The sequence below is a fragment of the Apus apus genome, chromosome 5 (assembly GCF_020740795.1).
Source record: "Apus apus isolate bApuApu2 chromosome 5, bApuApu2.pri.cur, whole genome shotgun sequence".
NCBI classification, from domain to species: Eukaryota; Metazoa; Chordata; class Aves; order Apodiformes; family Apodidae; genus Apus; species Apus apus.
The window spans coordinates 43443998-43463854 of record NC_067286.1 but is presented as its reverse complement, the minus strand read 5'-3'; the positions used below and the strand labels follow the sequence as shown (position 1 = coordinate 43463854).

General features: G+C 47.5%; 1 protein-coding gene across 3 annotated transcripts in view; it reads right to left on the bottom strand.

Annotated features, from left to right (window-relative positions):
- Window positions 1-4987: 4987 nt before the first annotated feature.
- The window catches only part of ADCK1 (aarF domain containing kinase 1), an 87266-nt gene continuing 72396 nt past the window's right edge, over window positions 4988-19857 (bottom strand). For all 3 annotated transcript variants that reach the window (XM_051620891.1, XM_051620893.1, XM_051620892.1), the window contains 4 exons: window positions 12035-12184; window positions 11600-11797; window positions 7424-7617; window positions 4988-6016 (listed from right to left, as the gene is read on the bottom strand). In XM_051620891.1, coding sequence (XP_051476851.1) covers window positions 5845-6016; window positions 7424-7617; window positions 11600-11797; window positions 12035-12184 — 714 coding nt within the window. In that variant the 3' untranslated portion in view covers window positions 4988-5844. The remainder of the gene's footprint in view (window positions 6017-7423; window positions 7618-11599; window positions 11798-12034; window positions 12185-19857) is intronic.

Sequence of the window (19857 nt, the reverse complement as noted above, 5' to 3'; positions counted from 1 at the left end):
GATCTGACACCATGGCTGATCTGGAGTGCCACGGAGGACAGCAAGCAAGTGGTGCTCTCTGTGTCACAGAAACCAACCCAGAAGGGCCATTACACGTTGATAAGGTCACCTTGAGCTGTGCAGGGTGGGCGGGCAGCGTGTGGGTAAGTGCACAGTCATGTCCTGCCCCGGGTTCCCTCAGGCACAGCTGCAGGAGAACACTCGGCAATGAACGCTGCAGGGGACAGAGACACGGATCACTACCCTGCAGAGGAGCAACTACAGCTTTCTGAGACAGCATGGGGAAGATCTCTCAGCCGGGCGTAGCTCCCACTACCCTGTGTGCTGAATGCCCTCAGACTGGGAAATGCTCAGCACTCTCTGTGGGGCCTGACTACCTGCACACAGAGGTCACTTAGCATCCTTTTGGCATGTTCAGGAAGCCTTCAGCTGGATGTAAGTACAATTTCCTGTTGGATTAAAGCCCGTTTGAAGCCTGAGGTAGCCTCAGCAGGGCCCTGGAAAGATGTACACTGCCTCCTCTCAGGAAGGCACCAAAACATGCAGGTTTTTGCTCACAAAGGAACTGAAAGGCGGCTGGCCAAACAAAACTGCAGGGATAATTGTTATCAGAAGGGTAATTAATTAATTATAAATTTAAATCTCTCACTGTCCAGCTCTTTCACAATCCTGGGCAGCACTTGAGCAACTGCTGGAGGAAGGAGGATGATCCCACCCTGCAGGCACCTCAGTGGGGCTGACATAGGGCCAGCCTCACACCAGCGGGAGTCTGGCAGCCCCAGAGCCCAGGTGGAGTGGGGATCCAGGCTGCCTCCCACCTGGGGGCTTTGCATCTGCCAGCCTATGATCCTTGGCAGCTACTGGCTGGAACAATAAGCAAGAAAAGCTCAGGAGTCCTGCCTGGGGGAAGGAGGGAAACAGCCACAGGAGAACCCCACAGAGACACAGCCAAAACCAGGCTCTGAACCGCCTCACAGAGACCACTGCAGCACAGCAAGTATGGTGCCATGCTGCACCGGTGTGTGGGGGCAGAAGGGGGAGCCCTTCCTTGTGCCAGAGGGCAGCTCATCTGCATAGTGTCTGGGTGACCTGTGAAACAAAAAGCAGAGTGTAGTCCAGAAGCGTTTAGAGATTATAAATCCATTTAGAGCCATGTTGGGTCTTGGTATTCACTCCCAAAAGGTGGGGGACCCTCCACCCTTCCCCTTCCCATTCCTTGGGTTCCAGCCCCCAGTACTGCTGCAGCCTTGCTCAAGGTACAAAGCTGCAGAGGCTTGCAGCCCAGGAGCCCAAAGCAGGGGCAGCAGGAGGGCAGCAGGATTCCCTGAGGGCTGCTGTGCTCCTACAGCGATCAAGACTTTCAGCTCAGCCTGCAGGCATCAGGTGGGAGATGGCTCTTTGGTGCAGAGCAGAGCAGCCCTTCTGCTACTGCTGCAGACTTTAAGAAGGAGGTGATGAGCAAACTCACAGACTCCTTCCCTACACCTCCTGCTCCACCTTACAGCACCTCTGTTCAAACTGTCAGAGGATCATCAGCCTTAAGCAGTCCTGGATTTACCCCAAGGACTTGGAGCCTCTGAAGTATCCCTCCCACCTCAGCAGTGCCCCTAAATTCCCCCTCCTAGCACAGGCCAAGGCCCCAGCCTGCACCCCCCTGTCTCAGTGCTGCTTGTTTGCTCTCTGACATTTTAAAGCCACAATACAGACTTCTTGCCACCACCAAGGACAAGCACATCCCCTGGGTGAGGTGGGGGTGGCCAGAGCTAAGGCTGCAGGGGCAGGAGCCTGTCCCTCCTTTCTAGCCATCCAGTTGTCAGGGAAGGAAGGGGGAAGGCTCTGGCTGCCAGGAGGGCTGCACCACTCAAGCCATCCCTCTCTGCTTCCTCCTGAATGCTGGGTGTCCTGGCACTGCCCATCATGTGTGACAGCTCCTCATGTGCTCCAGCACCCAGCAGCCTGCCCATACCCTTTTGGACTGAGGGTACAGAGAATGGTGCTGGGGGGGACACAGAGATATGCAGTGGTGGGGGAACAGGCCTGCCAAATGATGCATTGGAAAGTAGCCCCAATGACCCAGGGGAGTAATTTGTGAGGGGAATGACTGTCTCTGGCCAGGCTGTGTGCTGGTTATGGTTCATTTGCTATGGGAAGCGGGGAGTGATTCATTTGGAAAGCTTCTACACCGTGACTGCACAAGGTTCATATGCCCCTGTGAGATGGCAGAGGGCATCATGCAGCCTTGATTTGAAAATCTATATGCCACCCACTTGTCATCACTGAAGTTCACTAGATGTACTGAATAAAGGCTGTGATGTTTAGCCTGGACTAGTGCTCTCTCTGGCTTTTTCTTCAACTGGATATGAAAAAGCATGTTCACTTCACACCCTAAATTCTTGCAGTTTTGCATGGCAATGTCATTTACCCTGACTGCCTCATTTTTCAACTCCAGCCAACCTAATGATGCTACATTTAAGTGCTAGATGAAATAGCCGCTGGCTCCCCAGCACTTCCAAGAGCACTGAGAGCCTTCAGGATGGGAGATGCTATGAGGCTACAGTGTAGTATTTCCTATTACAGGAGCTGAAAGTTGCCCATCAAGTTTGCACCTCTGGCCCCAGTTCTTACCCCACTTGTCAGTCCCAAGAAAGTCAGTGGGCTCAGGAGTCTACTGCAAGGTCAACCTTCAGTGCCGGCATGAAACTTCAGTTTGCTGGCAGCTGAAGCTGGGCAGACAGCAGCCCATGTGCTGCCTGCAAGGAGAGCAGCAGAGGCTGTGTTTGCCAGTGGTGCAACAGCAACAAATGAAGGTTGGAAGGTGAGACCAAGTGCACAGAGCTGATCCAGGTTATCCATGTTTGACAACCACAAATTGAGATGAGAAAGTGTCTTTTTAAAACCCTTTTAACACATTCACCTTTGACAGCTTTCAGCAAAAAGGCAGGAATGTTAAAGGGTCAAACTCTGGGTGTTTGCTTGTTCTTTCCACAGTCAAACCCTCATGGATTGACTGTGGGAAGGGTGAGAACTGACCACGTCTGATGGAGGAGTCCCGCTGCTAACACTGAAGCACACAGCCTCCTGGCAGAGATTAATGGCAATAGACCCCACTCTCTGCCTGCTGAAAACTGCCAAAAATGTCAGTCTGAGAAGCTGCTAGTTCCTTACTACTATCAGAGCCAGAACCTTCCTCAGGCAGTGGGACTAGCAGTCATGTGGCGTGATTTTGGAAGGGTGAAAAAATGGGTGTGGCTGAGAGTGGGCCAAGGGCTCAGCAGCCAATGCAAATGCCAGCTGTGGGGAGCCTCTCCACAGCATGGGATCCTCTCAAAAGAGGGATATAACCAGGGTCTCACTGTGGGATGAGTTTTCATGCACAGGAGTTAGTGAGACCCAGACAGTGCTCTGGTCAGTATATCCACGCATGGATAGGCAAAAGCATTTGCAGGGCCAGCTACAAGATGAGGATGTGCAGTTGGTGACCACTGCTAGAGGGTCTCCTGGGCTTCACTGTGTGCACCAGGCCAGCTTTCTAAGCAGAGACCTACTCATGAGAAGAACAAGACAGGCCCACCCACACTGGCCAGCCTACAAGCTGTAAGTGCCTAAGCAAGGCACTGATTCAGCCAGACTGCTCACACGAGCACAGATTACTCATGGTCAGCCCATAAGATGAATACTCCAGGGGCCTGTGACTCCTTGTCAACTCAGGAGTTTCGTCACTGCAATTACCACCACTCCATCCCCTGACGCCATCACACAACCCAGAAATCAGGGGAATCTCTGACCTGTCATTGCACAGGCTGGGGACAAGCCTGAGGACATTCAGTCTGACAGGGATTTCCTTTTTTCTCTTAGCAAAGGCGGGAGAGAACATCATTTCTGCTGCTGCCCCCATAGTAGGAAGGGCTCAGAAAGCTAACATCAGGGTCAGGAGGCTGACTGCACAGGAGACCAAAAACCCATGTTCTGTAATTCACCTTCCACAACTCTGCCAACCACACACCACTTCTTGACAGTCCTGAGCCAGTCAGATGTGCCTACACTCCTGTGCATGTACGCTGCCACTGTCATAAGGCACAGGTCTGCAGTCACTCATGCCAAAGCACACCTGTAGTCAGGTACCTTCTCTGGATTAAATCCCTTCTCTCACACAGCCAGCAAGAGAATCAGTTCCTCAGGTACTGCCACATGCACTTACCCACACTCTGCCCCCTGCTTCCCTTCCCATGCAAATGGACTCACTGCAAAGTGGGGTCTCATACCTGTGCAACTCAGGAAACTGCATGCAAACTGGGAGAGGGCATGGTCTTCTTGTGGCTTGCTCTCAGGCACAGCCTGATGCCTGAGTAATGACCTTCAGCTTACCAAGCTTGCTGGCAGTAGAGGCAAGTTCCCATCCTGTCCTTCACATCTCCTTTCACCAAGACAGTTTATGAGAAAGCTGAAATGATCTGAGTAGTCACCTCCATCCACCCTTCCTGCTACAGGAATCCTCACAAGCAGGAGGGACATCTCCCAGGATCCCAAACACACCTCACATAAAGAAGACTTCTAAGTGAGACTTCTGGGCAGCACTCCCATAGCTGCAGAATCAGAGTCATCAGACCTGTCACTTGCACCACCAAGCAAGCAGCAGGTTCTCATCTGAGGCAGGAGCAGTGACACATCCCAGGCAGTGACGAGGCAAAAATCTCACAGATGTGCTGCAGCACGCTCCCACAGGCAGGGAGGAGGCAGGCTCAGCATGGAGCTGGGTGGCAAGGAGTGGTGCATCCTCCCAACAGAATGACATGTGCTTCTCCATCATGCCCCAACACACATCTGACACAGTACCAGAGGACCCAGATATGGACCATACCTTCTGGAAAGAGGAAACACCAAGAGGCCATTTCATCTGGCTTGCAAGGAGTCAACAGCATGGCCTGGCATCACTCAGTGGAGAAATAAAAACAGGACTGAGGTTGGAGGCCCAAACCTCCCTCTCAAGTTCACAGCCAAGCATTCCTCCCCCAAAAGTCTTTGACACAACACATTTATTTTGCTGTGCAGCAGTACTGTACAGTACGCATACATTACCAGCAGTTTCAGAGCCCTGAGTTGTCATTCCTCTTTCCCTGACTTCTAGAAAAGAGGCAGGACCCCTGTCCACTTCCCCCATTTGACCTCCAAGGGGAACAGGTCAAGAAAAGTTGAAAAATAAGAGGCTGACAGGACTGGGGATAAACCTCAGAAACCCAAAATCCCAGTCCACCACTCTCACCCTAAGGCTTCCCTTTCCCTAGTGCTGGAAAAGGAAGCCCTAGTGCCAGCTCTCCACAAGGTCTCACTCCACTGAGAAACTCTCTGCACACCTGAACAAAAATCAGACTAAGGAGATTGCAAAAACTAATATAAACCCTATTGGATTTTAAAGGGACTTACCACCTCTCTCTGAGGGTCTCACAAATGTTTTGGGGCATTCTAGGCAGGGTTGGGATTCTCTTGAATTCTGTAAGATTGTTTAAGAAAGTGCCAAGGACATGTTTTGCTTTCAGTGCAGTCACACTGGAATCTGAGTGGAATTTCCCCTTCTCAGATGGGGAAAGACAGTACCCTGCCCTACCTGACACACATGGTATCCTGCACCTCCTTTTCATAAACCATGAAACAGCAGAGATCTCATACCAAATTTACCTCTCAGTGCCACAGAGGAAACTAATGCTGTAACAGGCAAGGACAGTGCAGCATGTAATGTGGAACAAGACCCAAAATTAGCCCACATAATAGACAGAAAGAGTCAGAAAGGCAAATGTGCCATGGAGAGCAGAAGGGAGGGATCATCCAGGCCACTCCCACCAGTTCATGTCAGTATGTGAAATGGTGCATCCAGCTCAGGAGAGCAATGACCCAGTTCCCCAGCTGGGACCCCTTCAGCCACAGGAAGAGTTCATACAAGTTGATCTGCCACAGGTTCAAGGCTTCTGTGAATGAGATCTGGGCCCTCCTGTAAAGCGAGTGACTCTTGCTCCTCTGGTACCTAGAATGATAGAAACAGCTGCATTAGATCCAGCAGGATGCAGCCTGGCAGGAAGGAGGCCTGTCCTACATCATCAGTACAACTGACCCTTCCCAGAGTAGGGAAATGTCCCACATCTGGAGAATCATCAGCAGTGAGGACCCCCGGGAGGTGGGATTTTCTCCAAGTAATATTTCTGAGGAGCTGGGGACTGCCTTCTTAGCACAAATCTGGCAGAAGAGACAGTCTGCTCCCCTTTGAGTCCAGTTGTCTCCCCATTGCATGTTGTGACACTGGGCCATGGCATCCTTATGTTCAGCTTCACTTCTGCTAACAGGAACAGGTGCACACCCCTATAGCCTTTCCTGGTAGCACACTTGTAAGGGTCCAGAAATCCTGACACACTGATTCCAGGAAAAGTATTTCTCCACCTTTCTTTAGAAGCAGAGGTTAACTGGGTTTCGTAGGTCCCTCATCAGCAGAGAAATCACTGTTATTTCCTCTAAAAGGAGGAGGAATCGAGGGCAGAAGTGCATTGACTCATAAGACTCACAGATGGAAATTACTTTCACAAATCCTGTTCCTGACTTTTAAACATCAGCCTGGTCTTCACAGTCAGCACTAACCCCTCAATCAGGCTGCAGAAACTGGCAGCAGTGAACTTGCAGATCTTTCCTACCCATATATACTTCCCAGTGGTGATGCCTGTAATGGTCAGCAAGGGCCTTCCCCTCCTCTGGAAGGGGAAACCCTAAACCCTTACCCTAAGACCTCCAACTTCATCTCTGTCTCCAGCCCCATGGTGACAGACCTGTCCTCTGGAGAGGATGATGGACATGAGAATAGCACAGACAGAGGCCTGAGATGTGTAACTGAGCAGGGGTAGGACCACAGCAGATGTACTAATGAGGGGGAGAGATCCACAGCTAAGAGGTCAAGGTAGGCCGTGTCAGGACTCTGAGTTGGGGGGGTCTAATAAGCTTTAACAGCCCAGGAGCTCCAGTACAAGCTCAGGCTTGTACCTCCAATCCCTGCCTGGGCTACATTGGAGAAATAATGGTCCCCAGCCCATGCCCTCCTGTGAAACCCCTTGACCTCAACTCACATACTGATCTCTTGGATTGACCTCAGCCCTGTCTTGTCACCACCAACCAGCCTGACAACCACTGGACCTGACTTACAGATTGACGTTCTGGTTTGACCTTGGACTTGCCCTGTCACCATGATGTTGCATTATGATATGGACTTTTGATTGGACCTGACCACCATCTCAGGGTCTGTTCTGCTTGCCTTGCTCAGCTACTGTGAGACCGGGCCCTGGCTGGCCTGCTGACCCCAGGATTGCCCCCTGCCCAGCTCCTGGCCTCCATAGACAGCCAGCCCTTGGTGCTCCATGAGGGACCTCTGGTGGCTATAGAAGAGACTCACGTGGAAACGGCTCTGATGCAGCATCGGGACATGTTGAGAAAGGAGCTGGCACTGGCCCGTGTGTGCAGGGCTGACTCAATCCCCCTTAACAGGTCATTGGTCTTCAGGAGCAGCAGCATCTGGCGGGGGACATTGTTGAGGAGCTGGGTGATCTGGGGTAGGTAAGCAGCAGCGTTGGACCGGATCTCCACATCCTGCAGTCAGCCATGTCATGTCAGGGAGAAAGGAGAGAGAAGCTGAGAGTGCATGGGAAATCCAGGTCCAATTGCAGCTGAGATTTGGCAGGAGGAGATTAGCTGTGACACTAGGCTAAAGAGCTAAAGAGCTCTTTGTCCTGCTTTCCTGCAGTTGCCGGTCTGTCCCAAGCTCTCACAGAACCATCATAGATGACTCTTGCCTTATCCCACCTGCCCCATAGTGAGATAAGGCCCTGTGATAAGGTCCTGTCCCCTCCCTGGCAGGATTAATTGCCCCTCAGAAGAACAGGGCACTATCTCAGTTCTTGGCCCCAGGCAACCCACAGTAACCATGTCTCATTACTGCCTGAGCAGCCTTCTGACTGAGTCTCACCTCACCAGTCCCAAAGCTGGCAGAGCTGCAGGCAGCACAGGTCTACTCAGGAAGACTGAGGAATGCTGCAAGGACAAGCAGGCTGTTCTGCCATCCCATACAACTGATGGCTTTATGCTATACTGAAGCATTTTCATGGCCTAGTTTAGTCCTCTGTCCTCAACACAACTCAGCAGAGGTGAGAAAGTATTATGCATTAAGCATCATGCAACCCAAAAGACCAAAAACTGTCATCTGTCAGATTAAAGGTCTATCCAAACCCATATCCTGTGTGGCAAGAGTCACTAGCGGCTGAGGGAACTGGGGGAAAGGAAGCTGAGGGGAAACCTTATTGCTCTCTACAACTACCCAAAAGGAGGTTGTAGCGAGGTGGGTGTTGGTCGGCTCTGTCCTTCCAAGTAACAAGCAATAGGGAAGAGGAAATGGTCTCAAGTTGCACCAGGGGAGGTTTAGATTAGACATAAGAAAAAACTTCTTTACTGAAAGGATTGTCAGGCTGCTCAGCCCTGAACAGGCTACCCAGGGAAGTGGTTGAGTCACCAGCCTTGGAGGCATTTCAAAGATGTGTAGATGTGGTGCTTAGGGAAATGGTGTAGTGGTGGACTGGGCAGTGTACTAGGTTAACAGTTGGACTTGATCTCAAAAGGTCTTTTCCAACCAAAACAATTCTATTTTATGATTCATGTTCCTTGGTTGCCCAGCTTCCAACAAATACACTGCCCACAGTAAGATCCCAGTGACAAGTGATGGACAACGATCTGAACCACTGAAGATGGGCTCCCCTCCAAACATGAGTCACCATAGCATGCAAGACAGCCAGCCCCCACTCTTCTGCCTCTTTTTAGATCTGAGATTTCCCCCACCATCCCACTAAATGTAGCACAGTGTGATGTGGAGCTGATCCCATACTCATACCATGTCCCTACCTTTTCCTACAGAGGCCATGACATGAATCAGCAAATCCAAATAGAAGTGCCTGGAACATCTGAAATCTCCAGAATCCAGCAGGACACATGCAGAGGGCAGAAAATTACTTCTTACAGGAGGGAATCTCCTTTGTAGGAAAGGGAAAGGACAACTCTAAAATGTTCTCTTCTCTGGAATGAGGGGTGGACAGTGTATATTTCACAATATGGGATCTCATCCTCACTCTTTTTGAACTTCAGGCTTACAATTAACAGAACAGCACAAATCAAGTGTGCAGGCCATGATGGTCAGAGATGTATGAAGCTTACACACCACCACGGTTGCTTTGCTGCTGAAAAATAAGTCTTTGTGTCTTCCTGCCTCCATCACTAACCAAATACACAAAGCTTCAGCAAAAAGACTTAGCTCTCCTAAATGTTAAATGTTTTGTTCCATTACTTGTTGACAGAAAAGTCCTCCCTGATTAGTTCTTATCTCTTATCCTAGCCAGCATCACTGCAGAGCCTACTTTATTTTCCACACATAGGTTTTCTTTTCTACTTTTTCTTTTTATTTTTAGCTCCAGCTGCTTGTCCACATCACAAAACAACCACACAATCTGTCATCAGAACTGTCATTTTCCGTCAAGGGCGAAGCCTGTGTGTGAGGAAGAAATGAGCTATGCCACAGGACCTGAGAAAAGCCCCTTGGCTGCAGTCGCTGAGGCCACTGCAGGACGCAGCAAAACACAATCATAAAATCAGATGAGATGAGGGCAGCAGCCATCCTGAGCGCTCAGCTGCCTGGCCTTGGCTTAAGGCAGATACAACTACACCTATGGCAGTGCTCACACATGTGCCCAGCCTGCTCCAAAAACTCTCCAGTGATGTGACTCAAAGCCTCCCTAGACCTTCCACACCAGCATTTCGCTAGCCTTGCCAGTAGATGTGGCTTTTCTCATGTTTAACCCCAATCTCCTCAGCTGAATTTTAACCCACTAGTTCTTGTCCTGTTTGCAGCAGTCTTTAACAGATCTGAAAATCACTACTACAACTCTCAGCCCACACTTGTTCAGCCCTAACTTGTTCAGACTTACCTCATGGATTGCATCTGCTTGACCTTGTTCTTGTAGCTTCCTACTACACTGGTCCCATTTTCATCAAACCTTTCTTGAGATGCAGTGCCCCAGACTGGACACAGCACTACAGATAAATCTGGGGGCGGGGGCAGGGTGCTTCCTTGTCTCACAGGCCTCCCTCATCTTGATACACCCTCAAGCACACGCTGGAGCTCTGCTGATGGGACCCACCTACACAGCGCTTGACTCTCGCTGCTGACACAATCTTTGAAATTCACCTCTAAACTAAGGGCAAGCAGCAGTTCATTTCCTAATGCTGCAGCAAATCTGCTCAGCTCCCCATTATCTGCTGCAGGATTATCCAGTTTCAGCATTAATTGTGTCAAGCAGGCAAAGACTACAGAGCTGGCTCCATACACGCCATCCAACTTAATGACAAAGTTCATTAGCCTACCCAAGGCACTGTGAGGCTGCAATCACACATGTGGCACAACCTTCACAAGCCAGTTTAGGATAAACATTGCTTATTAGCTCAGATTCAACACTGGCCTTGTAGTATCAGAGCCAGCTCTGTGCCAATTTGCTTTGGTGAGTCTGAATTTGTTTTGGAGCTACCAGCTCCAGAAGTCACCAGATCAAGCACAGATCTGCTAGACAACCACTATATGACTTCTGATATGCAGACAATTAACTCAGGTTGTAAGCAATCCATTTACTAGGTGAGGGGGTCTGTTACCCAACATATGTGACCAACTCATTGCTACAGATGATGGCAAGCCAGTGCAGCAAATTCTGACATATCCATAAAAATGAAATGCCAACCCAAAGGAACTTCCAGAGAGATTTCACAGGACAGCATTATAATGAATTTCATCCTATCTACTACAAATGCGAACAAACCATGGGATACAACATGTTCTGCCTACAGACACCAGTTCACTGGGGGAAATCACATCACTCTATGCTCATCTCTAAAAACACCACAGTTGTCAGGGGCTGCTGCTATTCTCAAGGTGGTGTGTGTGTGTGTCAGGTATGTGAGGAGGTGTGACAAGGATCCCAGCATGTGTGGATAGGAAAGGGTGGAGAATGTAAGAGGCAATTTCCTAGATTTGTAGTGATTGAGTTGACAGGATCTGCAACTAAGCAACCTTGACTCCACATTAATAGGGTTTCTGATTGGGAAATAATTTCCACTGTTTTTTAGGAGTTTGTATCAGTGCTGATAGTAATTTACATGAATAGTGAAAATGTATTATCCTTCTCATGTCTTCCTGCTAAGCCTCTGTGTCTCCTCTACCTTGACTTATCCTCCATCCTTGCACAGCTGTATTCAACACTTTTCTAAGAAAAGGATCATCTACAAATGTTTTCCCTGCTAGAACTGGGCAACACTTAGCCGTTAAAATAATATACAAAATTTAAGCAGTCCATGACAAGTGAAACAGGGAAATTAAGTTCAGCCACTGTAAAACACATTGCAGAAGGAGTCCTGGATTTTTCTAGCTCAGACTTTGCTACATTGCTGCCAGGGGTTGCCCAGCATTGCTGTGCTATCAGTGGTGCATGTGTTTACAGCAAAGAAATGTACTGGAGGAGAAGGAAGGACACACAGAACCTACCTCGCTGGCTGAGACTGGTGATCGGTCAATGCCCCTGTTGACAGACTCCCAGGATCTGGCAGTCAGCATGCAGGCAAAGAGAGGGTACAAATCCCCTGCCCCGAGCCGCCGGCTGTACTTCTGCACCCTCTTCATGTCGGCCTTGATGAGGGCCTGCCAAAGGCGGCAGTAGTCCATGCGGAATGACTCGCTCAGCACCTGGGGAGGAAAACATGTCCCCCAGAAGTCCACAGAAGACAGCCAACTGGGGGGGAAAGCCTTGTGCCCTATCCCCTGTTTCAGAGCCAGGAAATATCCTTGGAGGGTTATGGGAGCAATAGGAAAAATGTATTCATATGGGTTTAGGGGGACAAGGCTGCAGCTGGCATGTGCTTTTTCAGCCTGACTTCCACAGGCATCCTCACAAGGCCCTGGAAGCCCCCCATAGCTACATACCTGGTAGAGCCCGTGGTCTAGGAGAATAATGTGAGCCTTTCCAGAAGCTGGGCATTTCTTCACTAGCACGTTGCCTGGGTGTGGGTCACAGTGCACAAAGCCATTAACAAAAATCATTTCGCTGTAGAGTTTCCCCAGGTTGCGAGAGATCTGTGAGGAGACAAGAGACTGTCACACACTGTCACCCACAGCAGGGTGTCTGCCAGGGAGGGTAAGCAGCCCCCACATGCCAACACTGCAGGGAGCAAGGGTCTGGTTTATGCCAGTGTTCCCATGCAGAGTTCTTGCACAGCATGGTGCTGGCATTTATTGCAGGGTGACCCAGGCAAGAGGCACCATGAAGGAGTTTGTGGGTAGGATGGGGTTTCTGTAATGAGGAGGAAAGTGAGACAGCAGATAGGGGCAGATTGGCATTCAGAGGGAAGGCATGGAAAGAGCTGCTGGGGTGGGTGAGAGACCACTTGAAGGGAGAATCATAGGGGTTGGAAGGGACCTCTGAAGATCGTTGAGTCCAATGCCCCTGCTGCAGCAGGAACACCTAGGGTAGACCACACAGGAGCATGTCCAGACGGGTCTTGAAAGTCTCCAGAGAAGGAGACTCCACAATCTCTCTGGGCAGCCTGTTCCAGTGCTCTGTCACCCTCACAGTAAAGAAGTTTTTCCTCATGTTTCCATCCCTGGATGGCAGCAGGACTCAGTGAAGAAGTAGTGGGAGGAGACTCGGCCTGCCCATATGCTTACCAGAATGAACATGGGCTTCCTCTCCCCTCCCTCCATCACACTGTCGCCCACTTTCCCCCTTCCTTTCCTCAGCCCCTTGATAATCTGATTTGCAATGTCTGTGAATATGAAGCAGCACAGAAAAGCTGTTTAAATCATCCAGTCATGGCTGTGTCCCTCCGTGCCTCTGCTTCTTAGCACCAAGAGATGTTATGAAAGTTATAAACCTCCTAGGAGCAAGCAAACATCCCCAGGGCCCAGGATCAACCCCTCACCATGCACTAACACAGCATCCCTGCCCAGACATCCCACCACCAGCTCTCCTTGCCATCAGAGAGCAGCACAGTGCTCCACAGCAGAGTGCTGAACAAGCAATTAAAAGACAATAATTATAAATGATCCAAGCATGTCCCCAGATGCAGTGCAAGTAGCAAACAGGCAGCTGTCCCTGTAAGCAGAGCTGGTAGAAGAGGTAACAGAGACACTAACAACAGCTTATCCTGCAGAAAATCAGACAGCTAGGGAAGAGCTTCTTTTACCCTCCTCTGAAATGTGGCCACGTCTGAGAAAAGCATTTGTTATTAATAGTTTCCAAGTAACTACAAATGAGGAGGAGAAAGAATGGGAACCCTTCCTGCAGCACATCAACAGGAACAGCTGTAGGATCAGGTAGGACAACCCATCATCCCTCAAGTGGGACCTAAAGCCACTGATGAACCATGGAGAATGCTGCCCACATGCTTAATCACCCACACAGGTGGCATAGCACAGGCCTGCAGTCTCCTGTATGGCAGCTCTCCTAAAGCCACACAGGTGTTAAGTACTGACTGAAGGGAATGAGGCTTCCCTTCTGAATCACCAGCAGGATCACAGGAGCAATGACATGACCCTCACAGGCCTCCTAGATCAACAAGCTCTAAAACTAGATAAGACCAAAGTACCAGCTGCTGTGACCTCCAAGAACAGCTGAGTAGCACTTGCTGACCATCCAAGAACATCCCAGTTAATCTGTTTTAAGCCAGTCACTCGTTCACACAGCCTCCTAGGGAACTACACACCAGGAGGAATGGACTTGGACATCATGACTGATCACAGCATCAACCTCAACACCTGTGTACACACTAAACAAACCACATTTTGCCCTCTCTACCTCAGCTGTTTGCCTTCCAGGGACCTAAAAGAGCACTGAATTATTGAAGATGAGGATCTGGGGACCTAGCGTACAACTTTATGCCTCATACCCATTAAACACAAGTCCAGAGAAAGGCTGGCAGTTCTGCAAACCTGCTGGCTGGTCATGGTTAAAGTCTGTAAAGCTATTAGTTTGGGGCACTGGAGTACAGGCTGCTTCAAAGATGTTAGATTCACCTTCTATGTTCCAGTAATGACATAGGTTGGTAAAGTCACACAGTGGAACAAGTTGCCTAGAGAGGCTGTACAATCTCCACCCCTAGAGGTTTTAAAGACCTGACTGGACAACATCCTGACTAAGCTGGTCTGACCTTTTAGCTGACATTTTAGCTTAGAAGATCTCCTGAGATCACTTCCAATCTCAAATATCCTGGGATCCTACAAAAATGCCTCTCACCAAGTTATCCATGCCACCCTCATAACAGCATCTTATGGTATGGCTGTAGGCTCCAGGTGCAGGGAAAGTCTCCCCTCCTGAGGTAACGGCAGGAGACAGGTTACTAAACAGATCTGTAGTCATAGCTTTTTGTAGCCCACAACACAATGCAAAAGAAGCTTGGGATTCATTTTCCCATCTTACCATAAGAACAGAGGGGTCACAGCCCTATTCAGAGCCACAAGCTGGCTTCTGGGTACAAGATAATCTTCACAGTTTTCTCATCCTCTCTCCTTTCCCTGCTGTACGTAAATTTACCTCTTCTCCAGCATGCAGCCTTGAGTATCTGCAGTAGTTAATTCGTTGAAACAAGACTTTATGCCTTCTTTAAGCAGGAGGAACACATTCTGCATAATTTAGTCAGCATTCAGAAGGTACCTTACAGGGATTTATGATACAAGCATATAAACAGTCTTTAATTTTAGGAAAAAAAAAATTACACAATGCAAGAGAGGGAGCTGTGCTGCATACTAAAGTATTTTTGCATATTTTTGTCTGTTAACATACCTCTAAAAAGGGATAAAAATAAATTCACACTTAAAGGACCAATATTGTTGAATTCTAAACAAAAATGGAAGGTTATATTTCTAGATCTTAAGAGTGTGATAAGTGAATAGTAACCTATAATTATAATCCAGGACTTAGCCTGTGTAAGACCTTGGGGTGAAGGTGCATCACAAATTAGACAAAAGGTTGCAGTGATTTACAGAACCAAAGATCAAAGTAAACACACAGGCATTTTGTTATGACACAGAGAGGTCATCATTCCTTTTTCTGTTTATCATTCAACACAACAAGGTCCTTACCCTTACCAGGGTTCCCTGGTATTGTTCTGCTGCACATGGTAAAAAAAAATAATCACCCTTGAAATTCTGCATTAATTTCCAGACACCTCATTAACAGAGAGATGCAGACTACACAGAGTGAGTTCAGAGAAAGCACATAAATGAGCAAGATGCAGGAATAATTTACTTGGGAAAAAGATTAAAAGAGCTGAAGATTCCAAAGCTGGCTAAAGAATGGCAAAGGAGGGGCAGTCTACTGATATTAGAAGGTTTGAATAGCAAGGAAGCAGAATATCCACTTGTAGCAGTGGATATGCTGCAAGAAATACAACTAGGCAGAAGGGGGTGTAATCAAGAACGGCCTAGTTAAGGCATACACGACATGTAAGAAAAAAAGCTATGCTAGTCAGCAAGCAGAGCTGACTGAGCTTGATATGTCAGGATGTCACCAGCCTGCCTCTGGCCAGAGGCACATACTTGCCTGTTGCCAGAAGGTGTGTTATTGCCTAAAAGAAGTTCAATTTGTCTGCCTGTGCTGCAGCAGAATATGATGACTACAGCCTCCGCGTGAGTCTGTGTCCTCACCAGTCATTGCAAATAGCAACCTGCCATTGCCACAGTACATGACATGACCTGTGTCAGGCAAACTGCACAATTTCAGCCCAGTGTTTTCATTTTGAAAAAAAACTGTAGCTGAGGAATAAGCAGACTGCAGACTACAAAATGGAGAGTCAGCAGTTTGGGCAAAAACCAATGGAGTGACCGATACATGTGCAACATCCAGACTTGGAGGAACTGCTCACCAAACTGAGCACAGGAAGTTCATTTTATGTATGTAATATGGCAAGGATGCTACATGTCACAAATTAACCTACATGAGTTACAAGTCAATATAGAAGAAAATAATGTAGTGCAGACATTAAGGATTGTTATTGCTCACTATCACTTAGTCTATCTATAAACTGCTCAAGTTCACTGGAAGTTAGACAGAACGCATGACTTTGGAGGCAGTTCCAAAAACTCACTCTTTAGATGGTCAGAAACTTTCCCCTAAAACCCAGCCTAATTTTAATTACGTACATTTAAAATCTTTCCTTAGCTAATAAAACCCTAGAATTTAACCAGTTCCTTCCCTTCCAGTATTTACTACTCCAATGTGTTCACCAGTAAGATAATTATCAGCATAAATTCATCATAAATACTGTCCCAGTGCTCCAGGATGCTCCTTTATCAGATGCACCCTAAGAGTCAACCTGTCAACCTGTGATTTACACAGTCACTCTGCACCAGAAACACACTTGCCCTGCAACTGATTCGTATCCCAAAGTTAATTCTAGTATGTCACTTCCCTCTGATAAATTCACAGCATATTTAAGGAACTCTTCTTACTAGTTTTTAAGTGCATGGTTTCTCATTTGATATTGCTCGTTTTTATCCCTTTTTATCACTTCAGTCCTAAAGGCCACCAATTGCTATTGCTGCTCTGATCCTCCTCTACAATTACAGAACCTCCCAACTTGGTGTCATCAACAACCTCGCTCACACAGTTCTATTTGCATCAAGGTTATCACTGAATTCATTAAATAAGATGTGTTTGAAAAGCAAACCTCAGAAAATTCCACCAAGGTAACTTCTCTCCACCATTGTCTCTATCAGTTTCTTACCTACTTTGCAATTTTCCTATGAATCCTCACATTTTCCAGTTAGCCAACTCATATGCAGTGTATCAAGTACTTTACCAAGTACACCTACTGCATTTGTGTCATCAAATTCAGAGTATCCCAAGCTGTACTACAGGTAGAAGCAATGGTATATTTCTTCTTGTGTATGTACAGAGCTGCAAACTGTTGCTGCCATTAGTTTTGAAAGCCTAGACAACCTGTAATCCTCACATGATCCACTAGGAGCTACTTTTGATTAAACTATATTATATTGCCTTACAGACAGCCCTGTAGCAGAAAACTCCAGCGCACACCCCAGCCCCTGCATGATACCCTCCTCTTAATAAATCGGCACACCCAGCTGACAGAGTGACCTGACAGTAACAAAAGACTGGGAAGTCCATCACAAATTAGTATATTTACAAACACCAACACTCAATAGCTAGCAAGAAACCTCTTAGAAAGGAGAGAATGCATGCAAATTGGAGCCAATGAACAGTTAAAAAGTTACAGTTAAAAAGACTGGATGTGTGTTCATGGGTATTTGCAAGGTAGCAAACCAGCTTGGATTATCCAAGCAGAGTCACTGATACTTTCCTGGCCTTGTGAACAAGCTGAAGTGGTCCTGGCTCCATGCTTCCAACTGACATGAAGAAGAAAGGCAAAGAAAAAAATCCTGTGACATGGTTCTGTAGAGCTGATCTCACCACCTGCCCTTGATAAGACCCAGATGAAACTGCCTGATAGGGCGTCATCCCTTCCTGTCCCAACTCCATCTGTGACTGTCTCTTTAGATCAGGAGCAGATACTAGTCTCTGGCCTTAATTTGGCTGCAATATTTGTCAATTATTTTAAGAGATGGCGACACTAACTTCTATTGATCTCATTAAAAGTAAAGGTCGTTGTGCAGCTCATTTCTCAAGGCTCAATATTACCTCCTCGGGCCAAAATAATAGCATTGATTTTGGAACCTTAATCGAAGGTTAATTGGATTGAAGAGTGTATTGGGTTTTTGCTTTCTTTCACTGTTGTTATTACAGCCATCATCTAAGGGTTTGCTTCATCCCACTAGGGCAATCCTGCCCAATTAAACTGGTGTCAAATTAGCAAAGGGTCTGGATGGAGAATAGGCACAATATGGAGCCTACTCTGTGCCTCTGCTCTGAGATGGCTCTTGTCCATAGCAGATTAGGAGGGTAACACACAAGAGATCCGATTTCACACTCTTCCCTCTGTGATCCAGTTGTGAGGATCAAAACACTGTGCTCTGTCATGCAGTACTATCACTATGCACTGATCTATCATCACAGCAAGATGATGTCTGGACAGACATGATGTCATTAAGATACAGGAATAGTTTTCAGGGCTCCTGGAGTGTACTCCTCACATGCCGCATACACTCTGTTGGGGACTGAGGAAATTATTTTCCTGCTCAGTGCCTCATCCTTCATGGCATTTAAGTGGGGAGAAATATTCTGACTCATCCGTCCAGGGAACTGAGGACTAACTTGATAAGTTTCTACAGATTCTCAAAAGGACACAGGTAGAGAAGATTTGATGTTCATTTAATTGTTTCTTGCATCTCTGTCAGACCCAAAATGACCATGAGGATCATTTTACCTTGGCTTTAAATGTAGTCATATTTCCTTGGATTTAACGTAAAGCATCTTGCTGAGATTTAAGCAATTGATTGACACTGATTCTTGAGATCAACTTTCAGTAAGAAATGGGTTTGTCTGTAATTTAACTCTTTTACCTGCTGTCTTTGCACAGTTCACAAGCTGGAAATGTCTTGCTTACTAGTGCCTTGTGAATTTTCATTAAGCTTCAGACAAGAAGAAATGTAGAAGAATCTGCAAAGACACTTCTACCCAGACTAAATCAGCAGGTGCAAAGAGCAAGAATAGCCCATTTTCCCCGGAAACAGTGTTAACCTCCATGCTCCATTTCATCTTGAGCGCTACAAGCACAAATACTTGAGACATGAGAGGTTTCCACACTTGTGCTGACAAAAGGGATTCCCCCTGAGAAATCCCACTTAAATTTTAGCAGATACAAGGCAACAGCTCCTGGATCTTGGCAGAAGGGTAAATCCCACACTGAAAGCATATTTCAAGTTGCAAAGCTGTCAGCCGTTAGAAGGTAGCTGGGCTCTTTATCGAGCTAAGAGATACCATTCCATTGCAGAACCCATTTAGTAACAGAAGGAAGCAAAAAGCCACAGTAGGATGGGGTGACAGATGGCAATAATGGCGCACAGTATCTCATCTTAAGTACCTTAGCTGTTTGCTTTCAGTTGTCAGCTAGACAAAACACTCTCCTGACTTCTGAGTCAGCTATGGCTCATGACCAGGCTCTTAGTGAGCTGAAGTACACAGCATAGTTTCATTTCCCTGACTCCAGTCCAAGCCAAGGGGATCATGGGGGACTCTCCACTTGGCTACCTGAGCTGGCTGCTTAGCTGGAGGCAATAGAGCATGTGTCAAAAGTGCATCTGTAACTTCACAACTCCCACAGCCTGCTGATTCAGCAGCCTCTGTGGAGACAAATGGAACATCCACAAGGAGGGACAGGGAGGACTCATGCAGCAGATCAGTGATAATGTTAAGATTTGTATACAGGTATGAATCAGGGAAAATCAGAATGGGTGTAAAAGTCCATGCTCCTTCCTTCCCTCCTGCATACAGTATGTTACAAACACCTTGAGAGACCATCAGTCTATTTTTCCTCCCTTTCCTGTGCTACTCACCTCTTCCAAATGTATCTTCCCCACCAAGACTGTAAACTCTTGTGTCTTGAAACAAGAACAGCCCGTTTTCCTGGTCTTCCCTCAGAATTCATGCCAGTTTGTTTCTTGATAACTCCCCTCCCCAGGCTTCCCTCCCACTGTCAATACCCCAGCTGCATGCTCATCCCCAGCCACACTTGCACATGAATAAGTAACTATATCACAGGCAGATATTTCAGTGTTTGCACTTGTCTTTAGAAATCAAAGCCTTCTCTGATTAAATGCCATTACAATCCAGCGCT